The 24,755-nt window shown below is 50.8% G+C and overlaps 3 protein-coding genes across 3 annotated transcripts; 1 reads left to right on the top strand and 2 right to left on the bottom strand.

Annotated features, from left to right (window-relative positions):
• Nucleotides 1-897: 897 nt before the first annotated feature.
• Nucleotides 898-14,126, bottom strand: LOC128728842 (nuclear factor 1). The gene is made up of 8 exons (XM_053822491.1): nt 14,104-14,126; nt 10,229-10,283; nt 8,029-8,187; nt 5,758-5,949; nt 5,502-5,679; nt 2,095-2,101; nt 1,513-1,655; nt 898-1,317 (listed from the first exon to the last, which is right to left on the bottom strand). The coding sequence occupies exons 1-8, from the start codon at nt 14,109-14,111 to the stop codon at nt 1,265-1,267; spliced, it is 795 nt and encodes a 264-aa protein (XP_053678466.1). The 5' UTR covers nt 14,112-14,126; the 3' UTR covers nt 898-1,264.
• A 2,570-nt stretch (nt 14,127-16,696) lies between these two features.
• LOC128728424 (paired box protein Pax-6) lies at nt 16,697-19,013 on the bottom strand. Its single transcript, XM_053822049.1, has 5 exons — nt 18,995-19,013; nt 17,766-18,187; nt 17,490-17,706; nt 17,290-17,430; nt 16,697-17,174 (listed from the first exon to the last, which is right to left on the bottom strand). Exons 1-5 carry the CDS (start codon nt 19,011-19,013, stop codon nt 16,999-17,001), a joined length of 975 nt encoding a protein of 324 aa, XP_053678024.1. The 3' UTR covers nt 16,697-16,998.
• Nucleotides 19,014-20,947: 1,934 nt separating this feature from the next.
• LOC128728677 (uncharacterized) lies at nt 20,948-24,696 on the top strand. The gene is made up of 4 exons (XM_053822311.1): nt 20,948-21,482; nt 21,550-21,916; nt 21,986-22,082; nt 22,627-24,696. The coding sequence occupies exons 1-4, from the start codon at nt 20,948-20,950 to the stop codon at nt 24,451-24,453; spliced, it is 2,826 nt and encodes a 941-aa protein (XP_053678286.1). The 3' UTR covers nt 24,454-24,696.
• Nucleotides 24,697-24,755: the final 59 nt, after the last annotated feature.

Below are 24,755 nucleotides of genomic sequence, written 5' to 3'. Positions count from 1 at the left end.
CCCAGGAGGATGTCCTTTTTTTCGTGCGGTTGATTAATTTTCATTTTTCCCTTTCCCGGTGCCCGAAGGGACACGGATGGGGTTTCCCTTTGTGTGGGTGGGCGAAGATTTTTCTCCCCCTCTTTTCCACCACCGCCGGGCGCAGGGGGCGAGAGAAATAGATAGAGAGAGAGAGAGAGAGAGAGAGAAGAAGAAGGGAAAGGGCATATTATAATAATATTAATAATAATAATACCATAGTAGGGCGAAGTGAAAATTTCGCAAAATAGGCGACAAAAGGCTCGAGATTCGGATCCCAAGCGCCAGATTAGTAATCCGCCGCAATGTGTCAATGTTTACCCCTTTTCGTCCTTCTCTCTTCATCCTTACCATACTACTCCCCTCCCCCTTCCCTCCCCTCTTTCCTCCTTGTGCGCGGTTTAGGATTATGTTTATTTTTCCTGTTTGTGTTTTCGCCTTCTCACTCGTTCTCTTTTTATGCATTATTTTTTTATTTTTACATCTCTCGTAAGAAAACGCTAATTACACGCCACTCTATGTATATGCTTCACGAACACCCCGAACCGCGCACCATTTGTTACTTAGCCGCGGACGGACTGGGTTTAATGAAATCGGAAACAAAATATTACCACCTTATTCTCCTTCTCCAAAGCCAACTGTGCGTTCTTGTGTTTTTTTATTTTCCGTTCTCTCGCTTTTTCGTTCTTTAAGCGTGCGTGTGTCTGCAAGTGCATGTGTGTGATCAGGTATGTGTATGTGCGAGTGAATGTGTGCCTGAGATGGAGGAAATCATCCGAAAGACAAGTCAGCGAAAGAGGCCGTGGTGAAGTTGTTCTCCTCTGGCAGGAACTTTCTTTCTCAAATGATCAAAGTCGACAAGAAGATATTTTTGCAATTCTTTGGTTTTTTATTCGCATCCATTAGTGACAATTTATGATAGTAACCCGGGCTTGTGGAGATCAGTTCTGCAGTAGGTAAAAAGAGTTCTCATTCTTGAACATCCTGCGGTGACTTACTTTCCAAGCCGTCGGATGAAAGACAGGTTAGGCCTCATGTACCGTTCAAGATTCTTCATTCCATTGTCCAATTCGCTCCAAGTCCCGTCGAGGTACCTCCAACATGAAGAGATTAATAGTGAGTGTCGTCCAGACAGCGATCAATAACCGAGAAAGATAAAAAGCGATATTAGAAGGCGAACAACTTGGATAAACGATGGAGCATCAGGTGTAGGCTTTGCCAACGCTCTCCTGCCTCGAGTGGTACCCTACAACGAAAAGAACCTGCGAAAGAGAAACCCCAGAAAATCGCCTCTTCTAGCTGCGTAATGGAGTGAAAGTAAAGAAAGAAAGAAAAACCAACACCTAACAACATTCAAACAAAGATAATAATACATCATTGACACGATCTTTCGCTATGCTCATTTTGTGTCACAGAAAATCACGCACAAATCTTAAACTCGATCGTCGAATTGTGAGGCTAGGACCAGTAGACCAGCCTGAATGTATTACATACCTTGCGTGATGCTCCACAACTCAGAGGAGGTGAAGACACCGGTCGGTGCGATGAAGTCGTAGCTGTACACCTTGTTGCTGGATCCGGTCTTGGAGAACTTCCGCGAGCTGTTGTGTGACTTCTCGCTCTGGTTCTCCTCATCGCTGTCAAGAAAATTAGAACAAACGAATCATGTGAGCAAGTGAAGTAGTGGAAGGTGAAGGCATTCGTTCAACTGAGCCTGTTATGACGTGCTAATGGGACACCTCAACCGTGAACAAGCGTTCCAAGTGCCGTAATGGTGTCGCGCGATTGCATTGTCCATTTGTGGAAAAGGTAAAATGTTTTTTTTTCTTCATATTCCACAAGCGGTATAATTCGCTGAAAGAACGCTACAGCTTATGGATTCATTTGCCTTCACAAAGTCCATTGTTGGCAGTGGCTTCGTAGCGACATTAATCACGCTAAGTAGTGCGGAAACGTAGCAACGAAACAGCGCGTACTCGGCAGGTCGGTTGGTCGGAGAGGTGCCCCGATTTCGCAGCAGGAACCCGCTCATAATCGGCTCAGAAAATCCCGGAATTAGACCGGATCTTCGCTTACCTGAAGCCTGTGTCTCCGGGAAGTTGCACACGAGTCGTTCGACGGTTGAAATGATGAAATCGCACCGAGCGAAAGAAACCGAGAAAGAGAGATAGACCAGTAGAAACATGAATCCTTGTTGAATCGCCCTTTCAGAGATCTTCCAACGACTCGAACGCACTCTGGAGATACCTCCTGGGGCGTGGTCCTGGCAACTACACCCCGGTGGAAGTACCAAGTCCTAATCTTGCCCGATCCCGGAGTTCTTTCATTTGTCCGGTGCGTTCCAGAATCGTAAAACAATTCCCCAATTCTTGCTCCAAACTCCCCCGGGAGAGGATGAGTTGGCGAACTGAGGTTCTAATGGCTGTACCGATTGCAGTCTCGATGCCCAATGACGAGGATATTTTGGGCAAAAGGGGCCCGATTTAATGGAGAGAAAACAATCGCCCTATCGTTTCCCGACGGTGATGGCAAGTTACAGTGTTGCCACGGTGTTGTCGGAAGGCTTCAATCTCCGGATATCGATGGCAGAGCATTACACCAACAGACGGACCAAGCTGCAGCTTCTAAACCCCCAACCCAATGGGGCTTGTCGGGAAATGAACGTGCGGAGAATTCCGAGCTGATACGCCTCTTTTTGCACATGTGAAACTATCTCGATGGTACCAGGCTAAATAGGGCGTGTAATTGGTACCCAATGGTTCTTGTCCCATCAGGAAAAGCTCCAGATCATTTCACCACACGTGAGCAGCTCAGCCTTATGTGTATGCAATACATGCGATTGCAGTTATCCACCTACTAGGAGCTTTAGAATCTTTTTTGATATCAAACTGTGCTTAACATTTTCGATTAACCGAGCGTAGATTGAGCTACTGCCTGGGAGAAAAAGCATTCTTATGATTCTAAAAGCTTCCATCATCGCGATCATTCTCATATATTTATCAAAATGCATTTAAAATACATCACAATTAAAACCTATAGCTTCTTGTACTCGAATTATTACCGAAGCGACAATAGTTTTGTGGTCATAATTCAATTCTGAGCAAACAAATCAACATAATATTTGTGTTTTTCTCTTTCTTAAGTGTTTGTTTCAATCAAAAAGTGACAGGAAATAACTTAATGTTTTTAAATTGTATCAACATTGTTATAATTAGTTTGTAAAAATGTTCAAATCAGCAAAACTGAAATAAATATCCCATCGTATGTACTTCGTATCAGTGTGATGTTTTATTTTGCTATCTTTGTATCATTTTCCATCTAAATAGCAAGTGATGATCGCTTTGGGTGCAGAAAAAAAACACACCTACACATTCTCCAGATGACTTCTAAGAGCCATTTAAGGGCCAACCGTTAAACGTAGTTTAAGAGCGTTCGAAGCGCATTTTCCAGCGGCAAATGAGTTGCAATTACTAATCCCAATCACTCCCAGCCGGCGGTAGTTCTCGGCGCGCGATTAAACTGTTTAGAGGCCACTTTTTTTTTCGGCTCTGGCAGCTGGGGGTTGAGTTGGAAAAACAGCGAGAACCAGCGCAAGAGCAGAAGAAGGAAAAGCGATCGGGAAAATGGAAGAAATAAAAGAAAGGAAGCAAATGCAGTAATAAACGTTCCCACAGCACCCGCCGCCGGTTCCGTTGGTGGGTGTTTTTCTTTCTCACATGCCATGCACCCTTTCCCCCCTCCCCCTCCCCCTCCTCTCTTCCACCCCTTCTCCATTGGCCCTTTCGCCGGCTACGGGCCGGGGCTGATTAGAGGGAGCGGGCCCGGTTCGTGATTTTAAGACAACTTATTCCGCAAAGCGCCCAAAATCGGTTCCGCAGGAAGCGGGACCCCCTGCCGCACCCCGTCCCGTCTCTTCACCAAGCCTCCCCCGGGGGAGGAAAACGCCCCGGAGGAAAGAAAAACCCACCCACACGCTCCACATCCCGTCACGAGAAGGAAGAGCAGACGCTCGAGGGTAGTTTCAACCCCTTTTCTAGTGCTCCCGGTAGCACCTAAACTATCCCTCTTTCCATCTTCCTCCTCCTCTTCCACCTCCCCCCTAGGGGAAGGGATTTCCATCCTCAAACCTCCCGCCGGAGCTAAGCGTGTGGGCCGCGCGAACCGAAAAACGACTCTATTTGTCTTGATTGCCCAGTGAAAGTGATGCCCTCTCCTCACTCTCCCCGCACCTAACCCTCCCCCCTCCCCCCTCCCCCTGCTCCACCCACCCATTAAAGCTCCCTTTTTGTTTGGCCGGCGCGCGAGGATGATTATTGGCCGCCGGTCGTCGGTATTTTTGCTCTTTGTTTTTTTTATTAACCCCAAATCACTTAACTTCCCCGCGTTCTTCCCCTGTGCTCTGGCGTCTTATCCAGATGCCGACATTGCTACTAACCCCCACCCATACCCCCCTACTCTCCCTCAAAGGCACGAAGCGTCCGGTCGGAGGGCTACAGAGTGGAAAAGGAAAGAAAATAAATACGGTATAGCGAGGAGGATAGAGGGGAGGGGGGGGGGGGAGAAGGAAGGGAGGGCAAGGGCACGGGCTGGGCAGAACATGCCGGCGCATACATCCACCACCCCTTTTCCTCCCTTCCGCTTTCCCCCCCTACATCCCTAACACCCCCCCAAGCAAGTCGGGACAGGAGCGATAGATAATTGATTTTTAAAAGCCGCAAAAAACACGAGTAATGGGAGAAGACTGGGAGCGAGGGCGCGATTGGGCGCGTGCGTGCACACACATACACCTTCCCCTTCCACACACACACACACACACACAGATAGGTCGATTGATCAGCCTCCGATGCCAATCGATCGGCGATCGGTGGGCTTTGTAATAAATGCCGAGCCGCCAAAGCCGCAGAATAAAACGGCTGCTCAGCCGCCACGGGATGGGCCGGAAAGGGCTCATGCGAGAGAGAGACAGAGAGAGAGAGCCCATCGTGTCGGCGGGGTAGGCTTTAAAGCCGGCGCGCGCAAATTGAGGAAATGTTTCTGTCAAATCATCTAAACATAGTGTCGATATCTTAAAAGAATCGGCGAGGCTACCGGTTCAACCGCGAGCCCTTGCCCCGGCTGTGTGTGTGTGTGTGTGTGTGTGTGTGTGTGTGAGGGGCCGTGTGGGCATTAGGTTGTTGTTTTTGTTAGCTTTTAAGGTCTCCTTATCCCCGCGCGCGAGGGGCACGCCTTTTCGCGCGGCAAACATCAGAGCCGAGCGTAAAAAAGGCCGCCAAAGGCGCGCTAACAGCCGGCTGCTCTAATGGCGCTCTGATAGATGTGTGTGTGTGTGTGTGGGGGAGGGGTGGGGTTGGAGAGAAGTTAGGGGTGAAGGAGAGAGGAAGGGTGTTGCGTGTTTGGCCAACAACCGATCAACCAACTGGTAATGGAGAGAGAGAGTGAACAACAGCAGTAGTAAGGAGCCGGGCCAGGATATAGAGACTTACACTTGATAAAGTTGGCCAGGTAGAGGTCTAGCTCCTTGATTAATACTTGAATATGGTACGGGTTGATGCACAGACTCGGGCTGGTGCAGAAGCACGCCTTTTCGAGCCGTTCGCCGTCGGTGCTTTCGAGCGGGATCGCCTTGAACAGGATCACCATCACCAGATCGAGCCGCCAGACCTGCGAATGGCAGAGAGAACAAACCGAGAGCCACTGTCAGTGTCAACGTCTGCAGGTGTAGTGGAGAGACAGTGTCACCTTGTCCGCCTGGCGCAGGCAATCTATCCGCCGCATCTTGCCCTTCTGGTCCGGGTTCGAGAGGATGCACATGGAGGTCTTTTTCTTCGAAATGCAGTGCACGAAGTTTTCCCGGCTGTCGTGCGTGATGTCCTTGCGCAGTTTGCCGAGTAGACGGGCGGCCCACTTTTGCTTCGTTTCCGGGTTTTCATTCTGTGGGTGTGAGTGAGAGAGAGAGAGGGAGAGAGAGAGAAAAAAGGATGAAACAAAAATAATAAAGGAATTAGTGCTTTTTGGTATCCTTTTTTTATAGCTCCAACCTGGAGTCCTTATTCCCCGTGCCTAGAGAGAGAGAGAGAGAGAGAGAGGGAGGATGCGAGAAAGAGAGAGAGAGAGAGAGAGAGAGAGCGAGAAAATGGTGTATTGGAGATGCGCATTTGGTGCTCGCACTTCGAAAAAGGACACAGCCCGTGAAGTCCGTACGAACGAGACAACAAACAGAGGCGCGACAGTGTGCTCCAAAACTTGCGCCGATAAAAGGGGGCGTTTTCACCGCACGGTGCATACAACGCAGTACAGTACGCGCGTGATGGTGTGCGATACTTCCTGCTCCGTGTCAGTGGCAGTTCCGGTCCAGAGACTGCCCGGTTCGTCCTGCAGCGCCAGGATACGCTCGCTGCAACCGTTTGACGGGCTCGTCCTTGTGCAGCCGTACAAGCGCCTCGGGCCTGCTCCGACGTCCCAAGCCGATTAAGGTACTCCCCTTGCTCTTTTCTCCTTCACCCCTCACTCGTCCTCGGTCTCGGCTCGGTCGCGAAGGATACTCCTGACTCCTGGCTCCTGGCTGAATGCGCATTATTCGATGATTAGCGGTTATTGTGGCTTCAGGCCCCCGGGGAGTCCCGAGGATAATTGCGTGCCCGCCGGCTACGTCAGTCCTGATCCGTGTGTGTGTGTGTGTGTTCGTGGGTGTGCACACACGCACGCACCTTCACCACCCCTGATGGCTGATTTATCGATCCAGGATTCACCAGCAAAACCAGCTGGCGAAGGTGACAACCTGTCCCAGGATCGTCTTGCTGTCTGTCAGTGGTGTTTTGTTTTCATACCTTTTTCCTTTCGTTACATTCTCTCCTTCTCTCTCTCTCTCACACACACCCATGTGCGCTCTCTTTCCCTCTCTCCAGGAGCGCATCCTGAGCGCCTAAAAGCATGCAAATTGCATTTCATCTCCCGTCTCTCGCGGGTGCGCGCGTAATTGAAAAATAAACGCTTTTTTTCCGCCAACCCCCGACCCACCCTTCCGACATCCCTTCCCCTCACGCACCAACCATCAGGCGTCGCTAATAAAGCAATTAGGAGCGCCCATCATCCACCCTCTCGAAACAGCAACCGAGACATCAAAGCGGCCCGAGGCCCGTTCCTTGTAATGCAATTACAGCGCGCGACAGAAGAGCGAGGAAGCCCACAACGAAGGGAAGAAACCACCCCACCGACGAGGGTGGGTGAGTGAAGGATAGGACACAGAAAAAGGGGGAAAAGTTTGCGCGCATAAAACAAATCGCCCGTGGCGAACTCGCGCGCCAGTCCCGGGACGATTCTCGAGAAACCCGACACCGGTGGGCTTAAAGGGCTCGCCGGTTTCCACCCACCCTTTGGGGAGGGGTGTGGGGTGTGTGGAGACGGGGAAAGATAAATTGAATAATTGGCGCTATCATTGATATGTGCCGATGTGCTGCAGCCCAAACACCGCTAGCGTTTGGCTCTCAGAAACGCAATCTCTTCTGGCCCTATTCCGGGACCGGCGCAGAAGGTTGATGTGTATACTTATCCCTCACCTCGAAGGATGGCCCTCCTAGAGAGGAGGAGGAGAAGAGAGAGAGGGTGAAACGCCCGACGCCCGGTAACGAAGTTAGGCCACTCGACTTTTGACAAATAAAGTGTCTATCATCCACATCATCAACATCGTTAATACTATCTATTAGGCGCTCGGGCTGGCTATCTGTGATCTAAAAGTTGCCCGAACCTGCCTCGAAGGCGTCGGTAACATGAAACACCCCCTTCTCTCTTTCTCTCTCTTTTGGTCCTTGGAGGTTCAAGCCCATTGCCTAATGGTGCCGAGGCCATCCTGCCCCGAGGACACGGACACCCTGACCATATGCGACGTTGCGTTTGTTTCGAGCCGCCTGTTCGAGGGATTTGTTTTGCCTTTCACTTTTCATCTCGTTCACTCTCGTGCCCCCCCCCCCCCCCAATGTCTCTCAGACACAGCCCCCCCAAACACAGACGTACCTGAAAGTCGCGCTTGCACTTGTTCTCCTCGTTGTGTGTCATCTTTTTCTCGTGCTTTTTGAGGTACCGCCGCTTGGCTGCTTGCAGATTGAACCAGGTATAGCTGAAGGACTTCACGTACGGCAATAGCGCCTCGATGAACGGGTGGAAATCTTCCTGCTGTTCGTGGTATGGCGTGAAAAGCCGCTCAGAGACGAATGCAGTCAGGGAAAAGCAAAACGAGCGAACAAACGGAATTGTGAAACTGGTCCAGTGTGCCGGAAGGTGGCCCGGCGGAAGGAGAGATAATAAAATAAAAACACAAAGAAAACACGCGCGAGAACACGCGTGAAAAACGAAGCGAAACAACCGTGCCATGGGGTGATGTGGGTGGGAAATAAAAATGGCTGGGGTGGTGCGAAATTGGGCATGCAAAAGGCTCGGGTTGGCTTACATGTGGCTGGTTAATGAACAATTGCAGCATTATCGGTGGTTAGGCGATGGAGGTGGCTAATTTGGGAGTGGAGGAATAAGCCCCGGGGGAAGTGGAAAATTGTGGAAAACCGAGCTCAAGGTGGTGGCGAGTGGAAAACGGTAAGCTGCCAATCCAATTTGATCATCCACGACAACCATGAGTCAGCCGATTAACTTCTGATTTGGCATTTTCGAAGCTCATTTCGTGTGGAGATCGAGATTTTCCATCACTTCATCGCTTTATCGCACCGATTTTGACGACTAAGAGCAATGTTGCGTCATTTTGTTTGTTTGCTTCATTTTACCCTCCAATCTGACGATCATTTTTGTTCGCCTTAGATCAGCGGCAGTCAGTTTTTCGTCTGTTTTTACAACAATCATGGATTTATGATGACCGATCATGACGAAAATAAACGTTAATGTGGCGGGAAAATTCGCAATCAATGGCAACATTTATTACCTCATTAAATCGTTGAATAGAGGCAGGAGTCCTATTCGATTTTATAATCACAGTTAAGGCCTGAAACCTTTCTGACTTTGCGTGACACAATAAAGCAGGAGAGCTTTGAGCATAAAATATTTACTTGAGTAATAAACGAACTGCTACCTTTGAGAAATTTGATAACTTTTCTACCGTTACAACCACGATTGCTATTATTTTGCCTCGAAAACAATAGAATACTAAGGAAAAGATATTCCAGAATTGTTTTTCACTAAACTATTGATCAATCAAACTGATTAGCTAATATTCAAACATCATTCTGTGCTACAAGCTGATAAAGATTTTCGTTTTCTTTGAAAGGAATAATGCTTAATATAATTCAGCATTAAAAAAACATAAAAAATCGCTATTTTTAAGATAACAAGATGAATGGATATTTCAAAAGCTGGGTTTTGTGAAACCACTTATAGATTGTATGCAATTGTATTAAGATTGTCAAAAATAAATAACCTAATTGCGTTAATGGTCAATTATTAAAACTGCTCCCTCCTGGCTTTCCACACAATTAAAGTGATCTTTTGCTTAGTTTGTCCTCAGTTTTGTTACAGGAGATCTACACAATTCTTCAAGCCAACAACACATTGTAAGTCGACATCACTAACGAGCTTGACCCGCTTGAGCCTTGGCTTTCGTTAGAACTTCAACAACACCTCGTCTAAGCCAGCCGAAGGACTTCTCGCACCTTTCGTGACAATTGTGCGCTAATTTCTAAGCTACATCTTGACCGAAATGGCTTAAGCAAGGATAAACACACAAAACGCATGCCAGAAAGGATCTTCAAATGGAATAAATCATGCAGGACTCGGTCAAAAGCAAACATAAAACCACCCTCACACACAGACACGCGCGCTCACACACATGAAAGCAACATAAAAGGACGAAAAGGCAGCGCCAGTGACGGAGCTGTCAACCGCTCAGTACTTCGCACCTTCGCAGAGGCGGGTTTCGACGGGCGCATTCGAAAGTCGTTGCCAATGGGTGGGCCAATCGCTCGGTTCCGGCCCTTAACCGGGTGGTTCGCTATTTTTTGCGCTTGGTTTGGTAATTTTGATCGCCCGCCGGTTCCGGTGCCGCCTGTGAAAGAAAAGACGTCGAAGTACCGCGGTCCGGGGTGAGTTGCCAAAAGGGAGACGCTTTTCACCGGGTTAGTGGGGTGGGTGGTTTTTCCACGACGAAAAAACACACACGCGGACGGTGGAGCAAGGCAAAGCGCAACACTCACGCAGACACACACGCCTCACTCACCTGCGAGAGAAAATTGCCCTTGTTGATCGCTGCCTTCGAGTCCATCGTAACAGATCTGAAAGAGAAAGGAAAATGGGCTTGAATTATCAAACAGGACAAAGTCTCAGTCTCAGATGTTCTCGTTTTCTATGATAAATATGTATTGTTTGAGCGAAGAATATCGATCATTTGAAGTGTTGCAACAAGCATATCGTTAAAAGCACACGACAATTGAACTATTACGATGACGGGAAAATGTACACCAAATGTTGTTTGCGTGAACGAAAAACGATCTCAAAAGGTATAAGGATCTATTGATATGTCAACTCAAAAAGCCATTAGTTACCGACGACAGCACACTTGAATAGTACTTCTGGATGTACGTCAACAGGAAAAATCCCTAATTGGAACGACTCATTTAAGAAGCCATATGAAATGGCATTCATTCTGGTTTATACAATCCAGTTGAAGGAGAGTTTAGATCCGCAATGATAGACAGCAAAGGATAATTCATTGCTAGTCAGCATGAAGCAAAACAAGTTCCTTCTTATAAGTATCGAAATAAGAGAAGAAATGCCTTGTGTAAAGTATAATCAGACAGGACGATTTCCGTTATCAACGATAAATATCCTCTGTAAATTCCGAGAGATTGGATTTCCGCTGGATTTCCAATTCTTATAATTTTATGGAGTGATTAAAAGTGAAATATCTAACACGTGATACATTTTTCTATTAACTTGGCTGTTTGGTTGGAGTACTGTCGATTCCTAAAACAAAACAACATATGTTTCAGTGTTATAGATACTAAATCTTCATTTGTTGTATCCTTTTCGTGTCGTATCCTTTTCACCACAAGTTTTAGGCGAAGAATCCTGCCAACAACTGCTTAACGACAGCCTAATTAACTATCGCGCATTGTAGGAATGCTTGCGAATACCCTTCTGGCATCCTGTAGAAGGTGATTTGCCACTATTGGGCTCTTTTCCCGCCTCACAACACTATTTATTCGAGCCAACGAGAGGTTAGCAAAAAAAACCAACAACATTCTCCCAAACGCTATCAGCGCCATCTATCTGTGAGCGTAAGAAACACGCCAAAAGCTGGACGCGAATGCTTGCGTGACTTGTTTCGGGCGTGTTAGCGATCCCTACCCGACTGAGTCACCATGCAAGTGGAACGTACCTGTTTCCCCACCCTTCCTCTAACCCTCTCAACCCCCGTGCACACCACAACAACGTTCTCAAAGGGCCAAAAATCCAAGCGCCAGAAACCGCGCCAACGTCTCGCGTGCCAGGCGCGTCTGCCTTGCGCGACCTTTGGCACCGGCTTCGAGGCCGTTTGCGCGTCCGCCAGACAATGACATTAGCCCCCCCCCCCCTCTCTCCTCCCTTCCTCTTCCACCTCTTTCCCCTCTCCACCACTTTCCATCTGCGATCCCCCACCCACCGTGATCCCTTCTGGGCCGTTGGCTTCCGAGACCGGTCGTGACCGTGCAAGCGACCTGTAGGAATGTTGCCAACGCGTGCCACACCGTATCCTGGCCGGGAGCGCTTGCCAAGCGATGGCGCCCAAATATCCGGTCTTCCGGGTTCCGATCCCTACCTCACCCTCTAGCTACCTCATCCATCTCCTGGAGGTGTCCAGTCTGGCTTCATCCATTTGCTTTCACGTGGGAAAAGATCACCTTGCCACAGAGTGGTTCCCTTTTGCGATGGGAAAGTGACATAGTAGACAAGGGGGGGGGGAGGGGGGGGAGGGGGCGGAAGGTGGGGAAGAAGGGCTAAGAGAGAAGGGGCGAGAGAAGAGCACACGACATTACAAACTAACTCGCACTGGGAGGGTTTTTAACCGTGCGCCGATGCAAGTTGCACTACCTCGCCCCCTCCCCCCTCCCCCCGGCCCTCTTCAGCCTCTCACCATGCGCTGCACCCCTTCCCTTGCCCTTCACTGTCCCATCAAACAAGCTTCAACGGCGCGAACCAAGCGCGTTCGAGTCTATTTTCGAAATGGTTCCTCGCAAAAATAGTAAAGATCTGCCCCCTCTGCCTTCCAACCCTTTCCCAGCCATCGGTCTATCTGCTGCGATGGGTGGTGGAGGTTTACCTCTCCCTCTCGCCATCCCTCCACCCTACACCTACAAACCCTTTGAAGCTTGTTCCAGTTACTTCTCGAGCCGGTTTGGACGATCGAGCGCTTGATTCCACCACAAACCAATCAGCTGATCATCCCCGCCACCTCCTCACGCCACCACCCCCCTCCCCCCCCCTACTTGCCCTTCAGTGCGTGTACGAAACCGTTCCACCCAACCCCACCCCCTCCCTCCCCCTATCCCTCTATGCACGGTTGCAAGCGCAATTCGGGGACGAAAATAGTCACCTCGTCCTGAACGCAGGGTTCACGCAGGGCAAAGGGTCTCAGGGTGGGGGAGGGGGGGGGGGCTGTGTGGTCGAGAGCGTGCGAAAAAGACACCGGGAGAGGGGAATGGAGGAAGAAAAACAAACATTACACCGGGAAAGGCGCGAGAAAAGGGCAAAAGGCGGTGGCCCACCCCTTCGGGTCGGTCAAGAGATGGATTTATCGCGAACCCTTTTTCCAAACTCGGTGGGTGAAAGGAGGGAAGGGAAGGAGGAGGGGGGGGTGCTGGTAGGAGGGTGACGAGTACCAGAACCTACCCCCCCCCCCCAGAGCCCTTCTGCCCCCCCGTTCGAGGGAGAGGGTTGAGAGCAGATTTTCACGCTGCCAGTATGAAAAATGTGCATCGACACCCTGCACCGCTGCACCCATTGCACTATGCCCTCCTCCTGTCACTCTCTTTACCCCTCCTTCTACTCCCCTTAAGCACCCTCGTTATGGCGCACACACACACACACACACACCAACAAACAAACGTCCAATCGAACCGGCGAGCGGCAAAAACCACCCCGGGTAGGCCGGGCGGTGGGTGGATGGGTGGGTGGAAAATCGCGACGGGGGAAGGTTTATGGGAAATTTGTCGGCAAGAAAAACCCCTCACACCCGTGGGTCCTTCGTCCGTGGAATGGAACGCGCGGCCTCGAACGGAGACAAACTGCTCGACCCCGGGATGCCACGTGGATGGGGGAGGACAGGGGGGGGAGGGGTGGGGAAGAGTGGAGCAGGAGTTTGGGGTTGAAATTGCGAGCAAAAAAGAAAGCAAAATCACGCCAACATCGGGCGAACTTTCGTGGCCCAGAACCACAAAGGGAAACTGCACGAACTGTGGGCGGTGAGGGGTGGAAAGTGGGGGGTGGTCTAGTGGGTGGATGGGTGGAAAATGTGGAAGGGTCGCCTCCATTGCGGTCGAATCGAAGACGGGAGAATGGCCTCCGCGAAAGACGCCAATCTGGCCACCCATCGGGCGTGCGGGAAAATAAATGAACCCTTTTTGGGGTGAGGAGGGGCTGTGGTGGATGACGGGCTGGGGAAAGGGGGTGAGCGGCGGTAGGCGTGTGTGTGCGCGCGCGCGGGGCCTGCGACGGTTTCGTAACCAGTGCAAAATGAATCGCCCCAAAAGAGAGCACGAAACAGATCGAGCTAGAGAGAGAGTGTGTGTGTATGTGAGAGAGAGAGAGAGAAAGAGAGAGAACGAGAGAGAGAGACAGAGCGAGTAAGACTGAGATTGAATGCAAGTGCAATTGCATCTGCATCGGCACAACAATCAGCCCGTCGTTTTTTGTTTTTTTTGGGGGAAAAAGGCACAACACACACACGCACACATACTGTGACACGCACGGGTTTCTTGTTGTTGTTGTTGCTCGTTTTGCTCGCCTGGTGATTTATGCACAATTTTCCCGACCTCGCAATCCCCGGCACTGACACACACGCACACACGCACACGTACGCACGAACACTCACACACGAAAAGGGAGCTCCGTTACCTGTGCATGGCGGAACCGAGGCAGGCGACGGACGGGTCGGGCTCGTATCCGGGCGGGGGGCCAGCCCCAGCATCCAGCGGGCCCCGATGGACCAGCGCCAGGTCAGACGCCGTGGTGTGGAGCGGGCACGAAAGGACGAACCCGGATTGGGCGGGTTGAGCGGAAGGGGGCGAGGATGGTGGTGGTACAGGGCAAGGGCAAGGGGGGCGAGGGTGATCACCGGGGCACCGGGAAAGGGCCGTCCGAGGTTCGCATGGGCCGCGGTTGATTGTCTCAGTCGCGTTGTTGGTTGGCTCGTCGGTTTGGGTTGGCGGGTGGCAGTGGTGGTGGTGCGGGCGGTGGTGGTGGTGGTGGTGGTGCGGGGCTGCGACTACATCCGGCGGTGGTGATGGCGGCGGTGGTGGTGGTGGTGTTGGTGGTGGGAAGAAGCGTGAAAGGGCCACAAAACCCTTCGATTGTTTCCCGTCCCTTACGCAGGGACGTGTGTTTCCACCGGAAGGACTCTACTTCCGGTTTTTCACGAGCCGTTTTCCTCTCGTGGATACGCGCACACACACACACACCCGCACACACGCCTTCTCCTTCACCGACGTCGACGTCAACAACAACACACACGCACGGACACGCACGCACTCACGCACGCACGAAGGCGCGCGGAAAAACAAAAAAGTACACACACGCACGCACGCACACACAAACACAAACACTAAACCGGGTTGGCTCCCCCCCTTTTATCTTCTGCTTTCTTTCCTTTTTTGATCGCGGAAGTCCTGCAGGAACTTCGTGACACGCCACTCGTTTGATGCACGCACGCAAGCACGCACGCACGAAAGGGACGATCCCAGCGGCTGTGCGTGTGTGTGTGTGTGAGAGAAAGAGAGAGGGGGGGGGGGGGAGGGCGGGGGAGAGTGTTTACCTTCGCGGGACGGAACCGACCATAGCTGGGAGCCCTTCGTTTTGTTCACTTCACGCAAGAAGCTGCCGTTTGGACAACAGGACGCAGGACGACGGTTGTGACGTACACGTACACGTACACACACACACGCTCACACGTGCGCGCACGTTCACACTGGCCGTGTAGAGGACCTGGCTCACTGGTGGCCCTCCGGCATGTCCGGATGCCGCGGAACCATTTGAAGCCCTTTCGTTGGGCACTGTGGCACTGTGCGGACGTCAAGGATGCACTTGGGCGAGTGAGTACGAGCGCACACGCGGGGTTCGAAGGGCCGGGGAGAAGATGGGACAGAGCGGGCGGGCGGGCGGGTGTGGCGGGGCTGGGCTGGGCTGGGCTGGGATAAGGGGTATGTCGAGCGGGGTTTTTCGTGCAGGTAGGGCGGTAAAGAGATATTAATATAACTGAGAAACCGAAAACCGAAAATCGAAAAAAAAACACAAAATCCCTTTCGCGCGAGGCCGCCGAGAGAGTTCGCGGTTGCGAAAAGTAGTGCAGTGCAGTGTGGTCTAGACTAATAAATCAACACACCAACGGCCCGCTCGCATAGTCGTCGTCGGCGACGCCGCAACATCCGTCGGCACGGTTGCCGAAGAGCCTGCACGCGTGGATGGGTGAACCCGACATTTGACAGCTCGCCGAGCGCCGAGCGCTGAGGTGTGAGACGTCACTCTGTGTGGCGGAACCTCGTGCGAGATGTCGTACATTGGGTTATGGAGGGTTAGGAGCTGGTTTTGCTCCAGATTTTGGGGTTAAAAATATGTGCCCGTGATTGAGCGCCGAACGGGCAACGAGTTTTCGTTGTTGAAACGCTTCCGGGTGTGCGTTCCTGGTTTTTTTTTGACAGCGGCCAGCGCTTGACAGCGGCTGAGTGGTGTCATGGTGTCATGGCGTTACTAAAACATTTAGTACACCTGCTCCCCGAACGCCGTTGCCGGGTTTTGAAATTGTGACAGGCTCTTTGATCGCATCGTTTAAGTGTTGTTAGCTGGAGCTATTTGCTCTTCGGTGCTCTTCAAGCGATCAATCAGTGGCGAACTATGCTCCACCGAACAGGGTGGCGGGATTCCAACGGCCATTTTAAGAGGCAACGATTTAAAATACAAACATCGCTCCCAATTGCACTTTGATTTAATCTCCCAGATCGAGTGTCTCTAGTATCTTCTAGAGCATCTGCAGGAAAAGTGCATTTTCCAACGGAAGTGTTTCACCGTTCACTAACACCGAGGGAGCCGTTGAAGATGGTTTTTTGTTTGTTATCTTCGAATGACATCCTCCCGTTTGACGGATGCTCGAGAATGCTGACCGAATGTCAATGACTTACCTGTTTTTGAAACAAGACGACGAAACGTTGAGTGCACACTGTCGTGAGGAAATGTTCACTTTGAAACCAACCACTCGAGACGTTAACTAACCAAGCGTTACAACTAGACTCCGTTCTCGGCGAGCGCAAATCACGGATAGACGGATAAATCGCAACCGGTGTGATGTATATGTATCGATTCGGTACCGCCTTCAACATACTGTTGCGTTGTGAAATTATAACTCGCACGTACTCCAACGTGCGTTTTCTTGCCACGCGCCCACATCCCTCCCGAAACCGCGAGCGAAAAGAAACCCGATTTTTAGTTATTTTGGTGCATATTTATTTTCGTACTCAACATTCAACAATGGCCAAACAACGCCTCAGGTGTTCCATGACGCGCGGTGGTCCTTTGTGAACCGTTGGGGCCTGTTGGGGCGTTTTTGATTCCGAGAATCCAAAATAGACCGCCAGCACCATGGTGACCTAATCGAACGAATGCGCCTGTCTCCGGGTGTGGGATTGGTTTGACATCTGGCAGCATTTTGCATGAGTCCATTCGGCTGAAAACTCCTACACTCGCTTGCCGCTACTTACCCAACTGGCAAGCGAAACCTACTCGCATCGATTCTCGGAATAGTCAACACACATTTGGGGATTTGCTATCGGTTACCAGTCGGTTCAAGGGATCGTAATTTACCTGCATGTACACCCAGTAGTACCAAATTACCTGTATGCGTGCCTCTGGCAGCTGGATCCGCTCCGACAGTCGCTCTCGGGCAAATACGTCCGGGTAGTGAGTGCGCTCAAATTCTGCTTGAATGAGAACATGCAAAAGTCAGACGGAGACGGGGAATCGTCAACAACCTGTCGCCGAAGCGAACAGAGACGAATGCCACACGCATGTGGCAACATCTGGAATGGGAGTTACCTCTTTCTAGATTCTCGATCTGCTCGTTCGTGAACGAGGTGCGGTTGCGCTGCAGCTTCCGCTTCAGCTTCAGTCGCAGCTCGGAGTCTTCGTCGTCTTCCGAAGAGTACTTGTCGCTCATCTCCTCCAGGCAGCAGTTGGCTGGGTTAAGAGGGGGAACGTGAGAAGTCGCACCTGTACGATCGGGCTGGCATTCCTACCTGGCTTGGATGGTTGCTCGGTGGAGGCTTTCAGCGATAGATGGGGGATGGGATGAGAGGAGAAGTTGAACTGGCCACTACCGATGTTCTGGCACCAGGTCCAGTGACCGCTGGTGTTGTTGAATAGCTTGATCTTCTCGTACACCGTCTCATTGCTCTGCGACGACGTCTCCTTGTTGGAGGCCAAGTTGCGCAGTACGCGATTGATCGACGATACCTGAAATAGGCCGCAACACTGTCAGAGGCGGTCTTCCTGCAGCATGTTCACCTACGTACGCTCGGGATGTTATCGTTGTTGCAGGTGCCTTCCGACAGCAGGCGATCCCGTATCTCCCACGCGAAAATACTAGGACACTCCGCCTTATACTCCGCAATCTTCGATACGACTGCGGCTGTTGCGACTCGCGGTTTGCTGCCACCAATCGCTCGTGGCTTGATCGAACCCGTCTCGTAGTACCGGCCAAGTATTTTACTGACGCACCCGTTCGACACCTGCAGGATGCGTGAGATGTCACACGGCCGGGCACCGGAGTGCGCCAGCTCGACGATCTTTTGCCGCGTCGAGTCCGGCAGAGGCCGCCCGTTTACGTACACGCCGCCGAGCTGGTTGATGCCGCTGTGGCCGGACGAATTGCAGCCGAAAATCGAGTTGACGCTCTGTATGTTGCTCTGGATTTGCATCGTTGCAAGCGGTCCAGCTGCCGTTGGGGTGTTCCGAGCGCAAATCCGAGAGAAAAAAAAACACGAGAGAGTGAGGAGGGCGGGAGGGAAGAAGGAGGAGGGGGAGTGGGAAGAGGGGATTTGGGGAGGTGTATGGAGGATGTTGGTTAGCAGATTTAACAACCGTGGCCCGGCCGGGAATCGGGGTTTCGGTGCGATTTACCTGCCGTTACGATGCTGCGTGCTGATGTGCTGCCTACCTTTAGGCGTTTTGTAAAATGTGGCAGAAATGAGCAAACGGTGTAACGCGCGTGCGCGCCTTTTAGGTGATGAACCCTCGCTTCCTCGACCCGTGTGACGCGGTTCATATACAAGTTCAACATTCATCAAGTTTAGAGGGATGAATGCAAGCCATTCTATGATGGAGTAGTTTGGCATAAAATTAGAATTTCATTTGCTCTACAATACAAATAATAGAATCAACAGCGGAATAGCCCTCCAGCACGAACAAAGTACGTGCGTTCTCCAATGAACATTCCCCACGCACACACCTGTTCACGCATGATGATGAAGGAACAGGTTTTCCATTATATACAATTCCCAGTGCGCACTTATTTTAACCAAGCACCAACAGCGAGTGTCAGTTTGAAGCAAATGGGAAAAGTGCCTTCTTTATGCCACACTGGCTCGCAATATGCAAGTCTAAGGGCACGTACTAATTCTTAATGAGCTTGTACGTGTTTTTAAATATTTCTTTAAGCAATAAAATCATTTTCCCGAGCGCAACAGCACAAATCGTCCTCCATGCAGGCAACTCGAATCAACTCCCCAATCCGGCACTGTACCCGCGGCTGGCGGATGCATTCAGATCTCGCGAGCATGCGTGTATGCGTGCAGCATCCGACGAGATTGTGCGTTGTGGTGGTCGAAAAGTGACAAAAACCTCAGCAACACCCTCAGCAGCAGCAGCAGCAGAAGCAGCAGTAGTACCAGCATCTAAAACGTACAAAGCGTAAACCTGCTCAAAATAGTGGGGAAAAGGCGAAAAGATTTTCGCACCCGTGTTCAGTGGCGCCTTTGGGTTTTTCTTCAATTGTTCGCCGCAGGAACAGGTACACCGTGCGAGAAGGTATAGGCCAGGAAGGCACCAGTGAGACCTGCAGAACGGGTGCCCCCGTTCGGGAAAACGGATCGATTTGGCCACAAGTTTCCAAAGGTGCTTTGTTTTGTGCGCTCGGGATATTTCTGTGCTATTTTTTTTCTATTCTTCCATCTATCTGTTCACATAAGTGCATTTAAATTCCGATTAAAGGGCGAAGGGCGTTCAGCGGTTCCATCTCTTCTCCATCTCTCCCTCTTTTCGCTCCGTGCGCGTCTCATCGCCCCGTACACAATCAATCTAATTTTCATTTCCCACCCTACCACCCTCCTGCCACCCCTGTTCCGCTGCGCCATCTTTCGCTCGAGTCTTATTTTGTTCAAATATTGCGCGACCTGTCTCGATGTGGTGTGCTCGTAAAAAGTAAGTGCAAAAATGTGTGCAAGTGTGCTGGAGAAAAAAGGGAAAAGCGTGCTGGGAAACTAGAGTGGGGTTGGGTGGGTTTTGGGTGGGCCTGGAGCACTGGGGCCACTTGGGTGGTGGGGTATGCGGGTGAAGAGTGTATGAATGAACAGAGTTAGAAAGCCTGAGAGAGAGTAAGCGAGAGAGAAAGAGAGACAGAGAGTAAAAGAGAGAAAGAGAAAGAGAGAGCATAAGATAGTAACAGGCAGAAAAAAATGGGAAAACAGAGAGTACAGAAAAAAGAAGAATGCAATATAAAGTTGAGTCACTCAACGCTGAAACATAATCAAACCTGTAGTTTTGAATTAAAAATCGTCAAGTGATACCATCAATCTCTCGAATGCGAATATGTTACATGCTATCAATCATATTTAAAAACCGGCCTATATAACCATTACATTACGTCCGAAAATATATTTCAAATATCTACTACATGTTTTATGAAACTTTCCACATTTATTTGATCAGTGTATTTTTGCCTTATGATTACTGCTCTGGCTTATTATGTTCTTTCTATATGTTGTCGATTTTCCAAATGGCTAAAGACGGGTATGTTGCGCAAATAATCGATGTATGTCGCTACTCCATGCTCCGCTCGACGGTCGTTCGGTTTTATTATTGATTTTTCCGGCGTACGCCGAATGCATTATGTTTCTTCTCGTAGCTTTGGCGTGGGTTGGCGTCTGCTCACGCAATCTAACAGAGAGGCAAACAACGAAAGGCTCGCTTAATTTGCCAAAAATATCGCCATTGTTTTTAATCAAATATGCCTGGATGATAATTCGTATATTTTACATATTTTTAACACAAATTTTGATACATTTTATGAATCGTAGAGCACCAAAGTGCTCAGACTTGTTGTATAATAATTCCAGAAAGCTAGCAAATCGACTGTATACAAAGACGGACTCTTTATCCATAGTAGTTTGGTGATGAAAAAAACACGGTGCCGATGTATGGCATTACGGCAAATTGAACCAGTGATACTATCAATCTCCAATGTCCTCTAACACCTGGTTCGTCCATGAGGAAGCTGAGGCTCGATAACGCTCCACTTCGCTACGGTCGGTGTAAAGCCGAACTAATTTCGCTGGCTGATGCAACGTTACTTTACAGCAATTTGCATATTTCCATTCATCCATTTTTCCACGACGGTTTTCCCCGCCGTCGGTCGTCCCCACCGGCCACTCCGTACCACATTTGCACCCGTACACAGCTCTTATAGCACCGCTTCTCGATGTCGTCCAAGCGGAAGTCACCCCCAAACAAGCTGTCGAACGCGGTGACGATCGAGAAGAACAACTTCAAGAAGATCTCGCTCAAAAATGAAGAGTTCCTCAAGTCGTCCCCGGTGAAGGAGCTCAACTGCACGTTCGATAGCAACTTCATCGCGATGCAGAAGATGAGCGCTGATCCTAAATTTCTGAAACACGACGATCTGCTCAGTGGCCGGCATGATGAACACCTGCTGCCACTCGAGCATGATTTCCATTACAACCTGCCGTTCTTGAATGTGGCCAGCTACATTCTGAAGGGTTCGGATCCCGCTCTCAACAAGGCAGAAAACTACCAGCTGACGATGAACCTGGACAGTCTGAACATCTCCAACAGCAACCACGAGACGCCACCGGCTCCGTCCTCTCCGGCAGGTCCACCTCCCAAGATCAGCCACGCGCCAGTCGCAGGACCTCCTCGCAAGATCAACAACATGATTCTGAACCACCTAAAGTCGATCGTGGACAACTTTGACAGTCTCAACAACAACGTCAATGGTTAGACTAGTACATGGGAGTCGATTCAACAGCTCCACAGCTAACTCCTGCTCTCTGCCTTTCTCAGATAAGAACAACTACACAGGTGGACTGCCGAACAACGTCTGTCAACCGGAGGAGATACACTTACAGCAGCCCCAACCCCCTCCACCACCAGCACCTACAATGGAGCAGCCGGCACTGCACCAACTCAATAACCAATACGTGGAGAAGAACAACCTAGAGTCGTTCCGTACGCGGCTAGACGAACGTATCACCAACCTGCAGCTCAGCATGAACGAGATCTACCTGATGCGACTAAACCTGAGTCTGCTGGACTTCCCGAACGAGATACCGAACACGCTGCTGCACAACCATCAACCAGTTGGTCACGGGACGGACGGTTCCCCAAACATGAACTGCAGCACGCAGAACAACATCAAGCTCATAAAAAGGTAACCTACACCTGCTAACGAACGCGTGAACTTACTAACCCTACTAATGCTTCACGTTACCTTTTGCAGAAGCTTCAAGGAGTCGCTCTACGAGAAGGAGAAGAACATCAACCGACTGATCATGTATTTCACGATATGGCGTGAGATGCTGCTGAAGGCAGAATTTGTAAGCAATAACTCTAGAATGCGCCGGCGCGCCATGACTAACCCGGCCGGTGCCCAATTTGGGAGAATGACACTAACCCACAGTGATACTATCGATGTCGTTCAATATTGCACTACAGCTCAATATGTATTTATCTCTCTCGATCCACACTTACACCTCCACCGCTCTATGAAGATGTGCGTGCGTTCTTACCGGCCAAGTCGGCGAGGCTAAAGCTCGGTGCGTGTTGGGCCGGCGATCACCTGTGACCTGTGACTACTCCTCTCAGGATCATCTGTCCCCACCTGTAATCCTTCCAACACCTTCTCTTGCGCTGACCCAGCCCACCGATCGCCCATGCCTTTGCCGTTGTTGCCGGGGGTGCAGGTTGGTACAGACGCCTCGCTTTAACCTCTCTCGATGCATTTACTTCTCGTGCTACAGTGTACTTCCGTGCTCTGGCACATCTGTGCCTTTTGCTCATGTCTGAAAGCTGATATTTACGTTCGTCTTTTTTTTTTCGTTCCTATCTCTTATTTTCCACTCGGCGCATATACGTTTGAAGGGTGAAAACCGCAAGTATAAACAGAACAATAATTCCAAAAGCAACCTTGAGCCCACGAACCTGCTTGGGCCGGGCAGTAGTGCGGCCTGTGGCAGCAGTAGTGGTGGGAGTGGTAGCGGGGCATCACCCCCGGTTGGTTCCGTTCCACCGGTAGCCCCAGTGGCATCACCTTCCCCAAGCCGAAGCTCCACCGTCATCGACTGTGATATACCTGGGGCAGCTGAGTTGAACACCGAACCCGACAACTGCATACGCCGATACCAAAACGTATTCCAATCCATAGCCTGCAAGATGACGACAGGTGGAGGGGCTGAGCTGGGTGGAGGAGGGCCACTAACACCACACCCAACCGGCAGCGGCTACCCGCAGGTGACGGCAAGTAGTAGTACCGGTGGAGTAGGTCCTGGAACCCTTCGTCGGAATGCTCGAAAACGGCCACAGTTGTTGCCACCTGATGCCGATCCTGAGCAGATGTGCTTGCCGAAACAACCGATGCTGGTGGCGCCTCCACTGACCTGCGGTGGAGGCGCCAGTGGTAGCAGTAGTTCCGGTGGAGGTGGTAGTGGCCCACCCTCTGGTCCACTCACCCTGTACGACGAGTACGAGAAGGCGAAGGAAGAAAACCAAAGATATTCGAAAGAGCCAGACGCACCGATCAACCTGTCCAAGCGAAAGCCATCGCGAGACAGCCCTGTTGGGGTTGTACCTCTTGAGCTAGCAAATGGGGCCAAGCTACCGGGTATGGTAGGAGGTGGTCCTGGTGGTCCAGGAGGAGGTGGAGGTGGTCCGTTTGGGGCGGCAGCTGCAGCGGCAGCGGCCGCAGCTGCAGCTGGTCTCTTCAACACCTGCGACTCTGATGAGTTGAACCATCGGTTGGAGTTAATGTCAGACAAAGTTGGGCTATTGCCATCAACAGCTGTCGCTTTGCTGGAGAAAGAATCCGACAAGTACTTCCTCAAGTCGAAACGTGATCGACTTGAGCTGGAGGCGAACCACCTCTTCGACTATGGTCCTGGACCTGCCGACGGGCTCCACAAGCACGCGAAGCTGAACCTCTACCATCAGTCACCGAGTCCTCATGGTCACGGTAGTCCAGATGAAAAGCAAGGCCTACTTGGAGAACCGGGCGGTTATCCGTTGGCCCAGCAATTCTTCATCAAGGCGACAGATCCGGGACCTCACGGTGGACCTGGTGTTGGAGGACCTGGTCTATCGCCATTCAACAGCAATGCCATGATCGACAACATGAATCGACACCTGCTACAGCGTCAGCAGACACTGGCCGCTGCGGGCAGTGGGAGTGGTGGAGGTGGAGGAGGAGGAGGTGGTGGGGGGAAGAAGGGTGATAAGGGTGTGTCACTTGGAGGGCTCGAGCTCGGGCCTGACATCGGTACCGGACGGACTAGGTCGTCAAACACCGAGAAAAACCACATCAAGCGACCAATGAACGCATTTATGGTGTGGGCGAAGGACGAACGGCGCAAGATTCTGAAGGCCTGTCCTGACATGCACAACTCCAACATCTCGAAAATCCTGGGCGCACGGTGGAAGGCGATGACCAACCTGGAGAAGCAACCATACTACGAGGAGCAGGCGAAACTGTCCAAGCAGCACATGGAGAAGCATCCGGACTATCGATATCGGCCACGTCCAAAGCGCACCTGCATCATTGACGGCAAGAAGATGCGCATCTCCGAGTACAAGTGTTTGATGAAGAACCGCCGCCAGGAGATCCGGCAGTTCTGGACGCGTGACTATGACAGCGGAACCGACCAGAAGTGCCCGCTCAAAGATGGCGGCAAAGTGATTAAAAACGAGGCCATGTAATAATACTCCAACAACACAACAATCCCTTTGACGCCATTCCATGTCCAGGTCCTGATCGCTCCTTCACGCACACACGCAAACATATGTAGCCATGCCAGACAAAACCCCGCCATATCCTTTGAATCGTATTTAATATATACCAGCGACGACCTAACTAGAGCGTCCGTCAGCGTCGTGTAATCTGTATTCCGAGTGTAGATGTTAACGCTTCCGACGTTCACGTGGTGCCATGCAAAAAAAAGGAAAATAAAAAGCGTCACCACATTCAACAAAATAGCAGCACAATGGGTGTTTTACAGTGA

This window comes from Anopheles nili, chromosome X, assembly GCF_943737925.1.
Source record: "Anopheles nili chromosome X, idAnoNiliSN_F5_01, whole genome shotgun sequence".
Taxonomy (NCBI): Eukaryota; Metazoa; Arthropoda; class Insecta; order Diptera; family Culicidae; genus Anopheles; species Anopheles nili.
The sequence above is the reverse complement of the archived record's forward strand: the minus strand, read 5'-3'. Positions and strand labels throughout refer to the sequence as shown.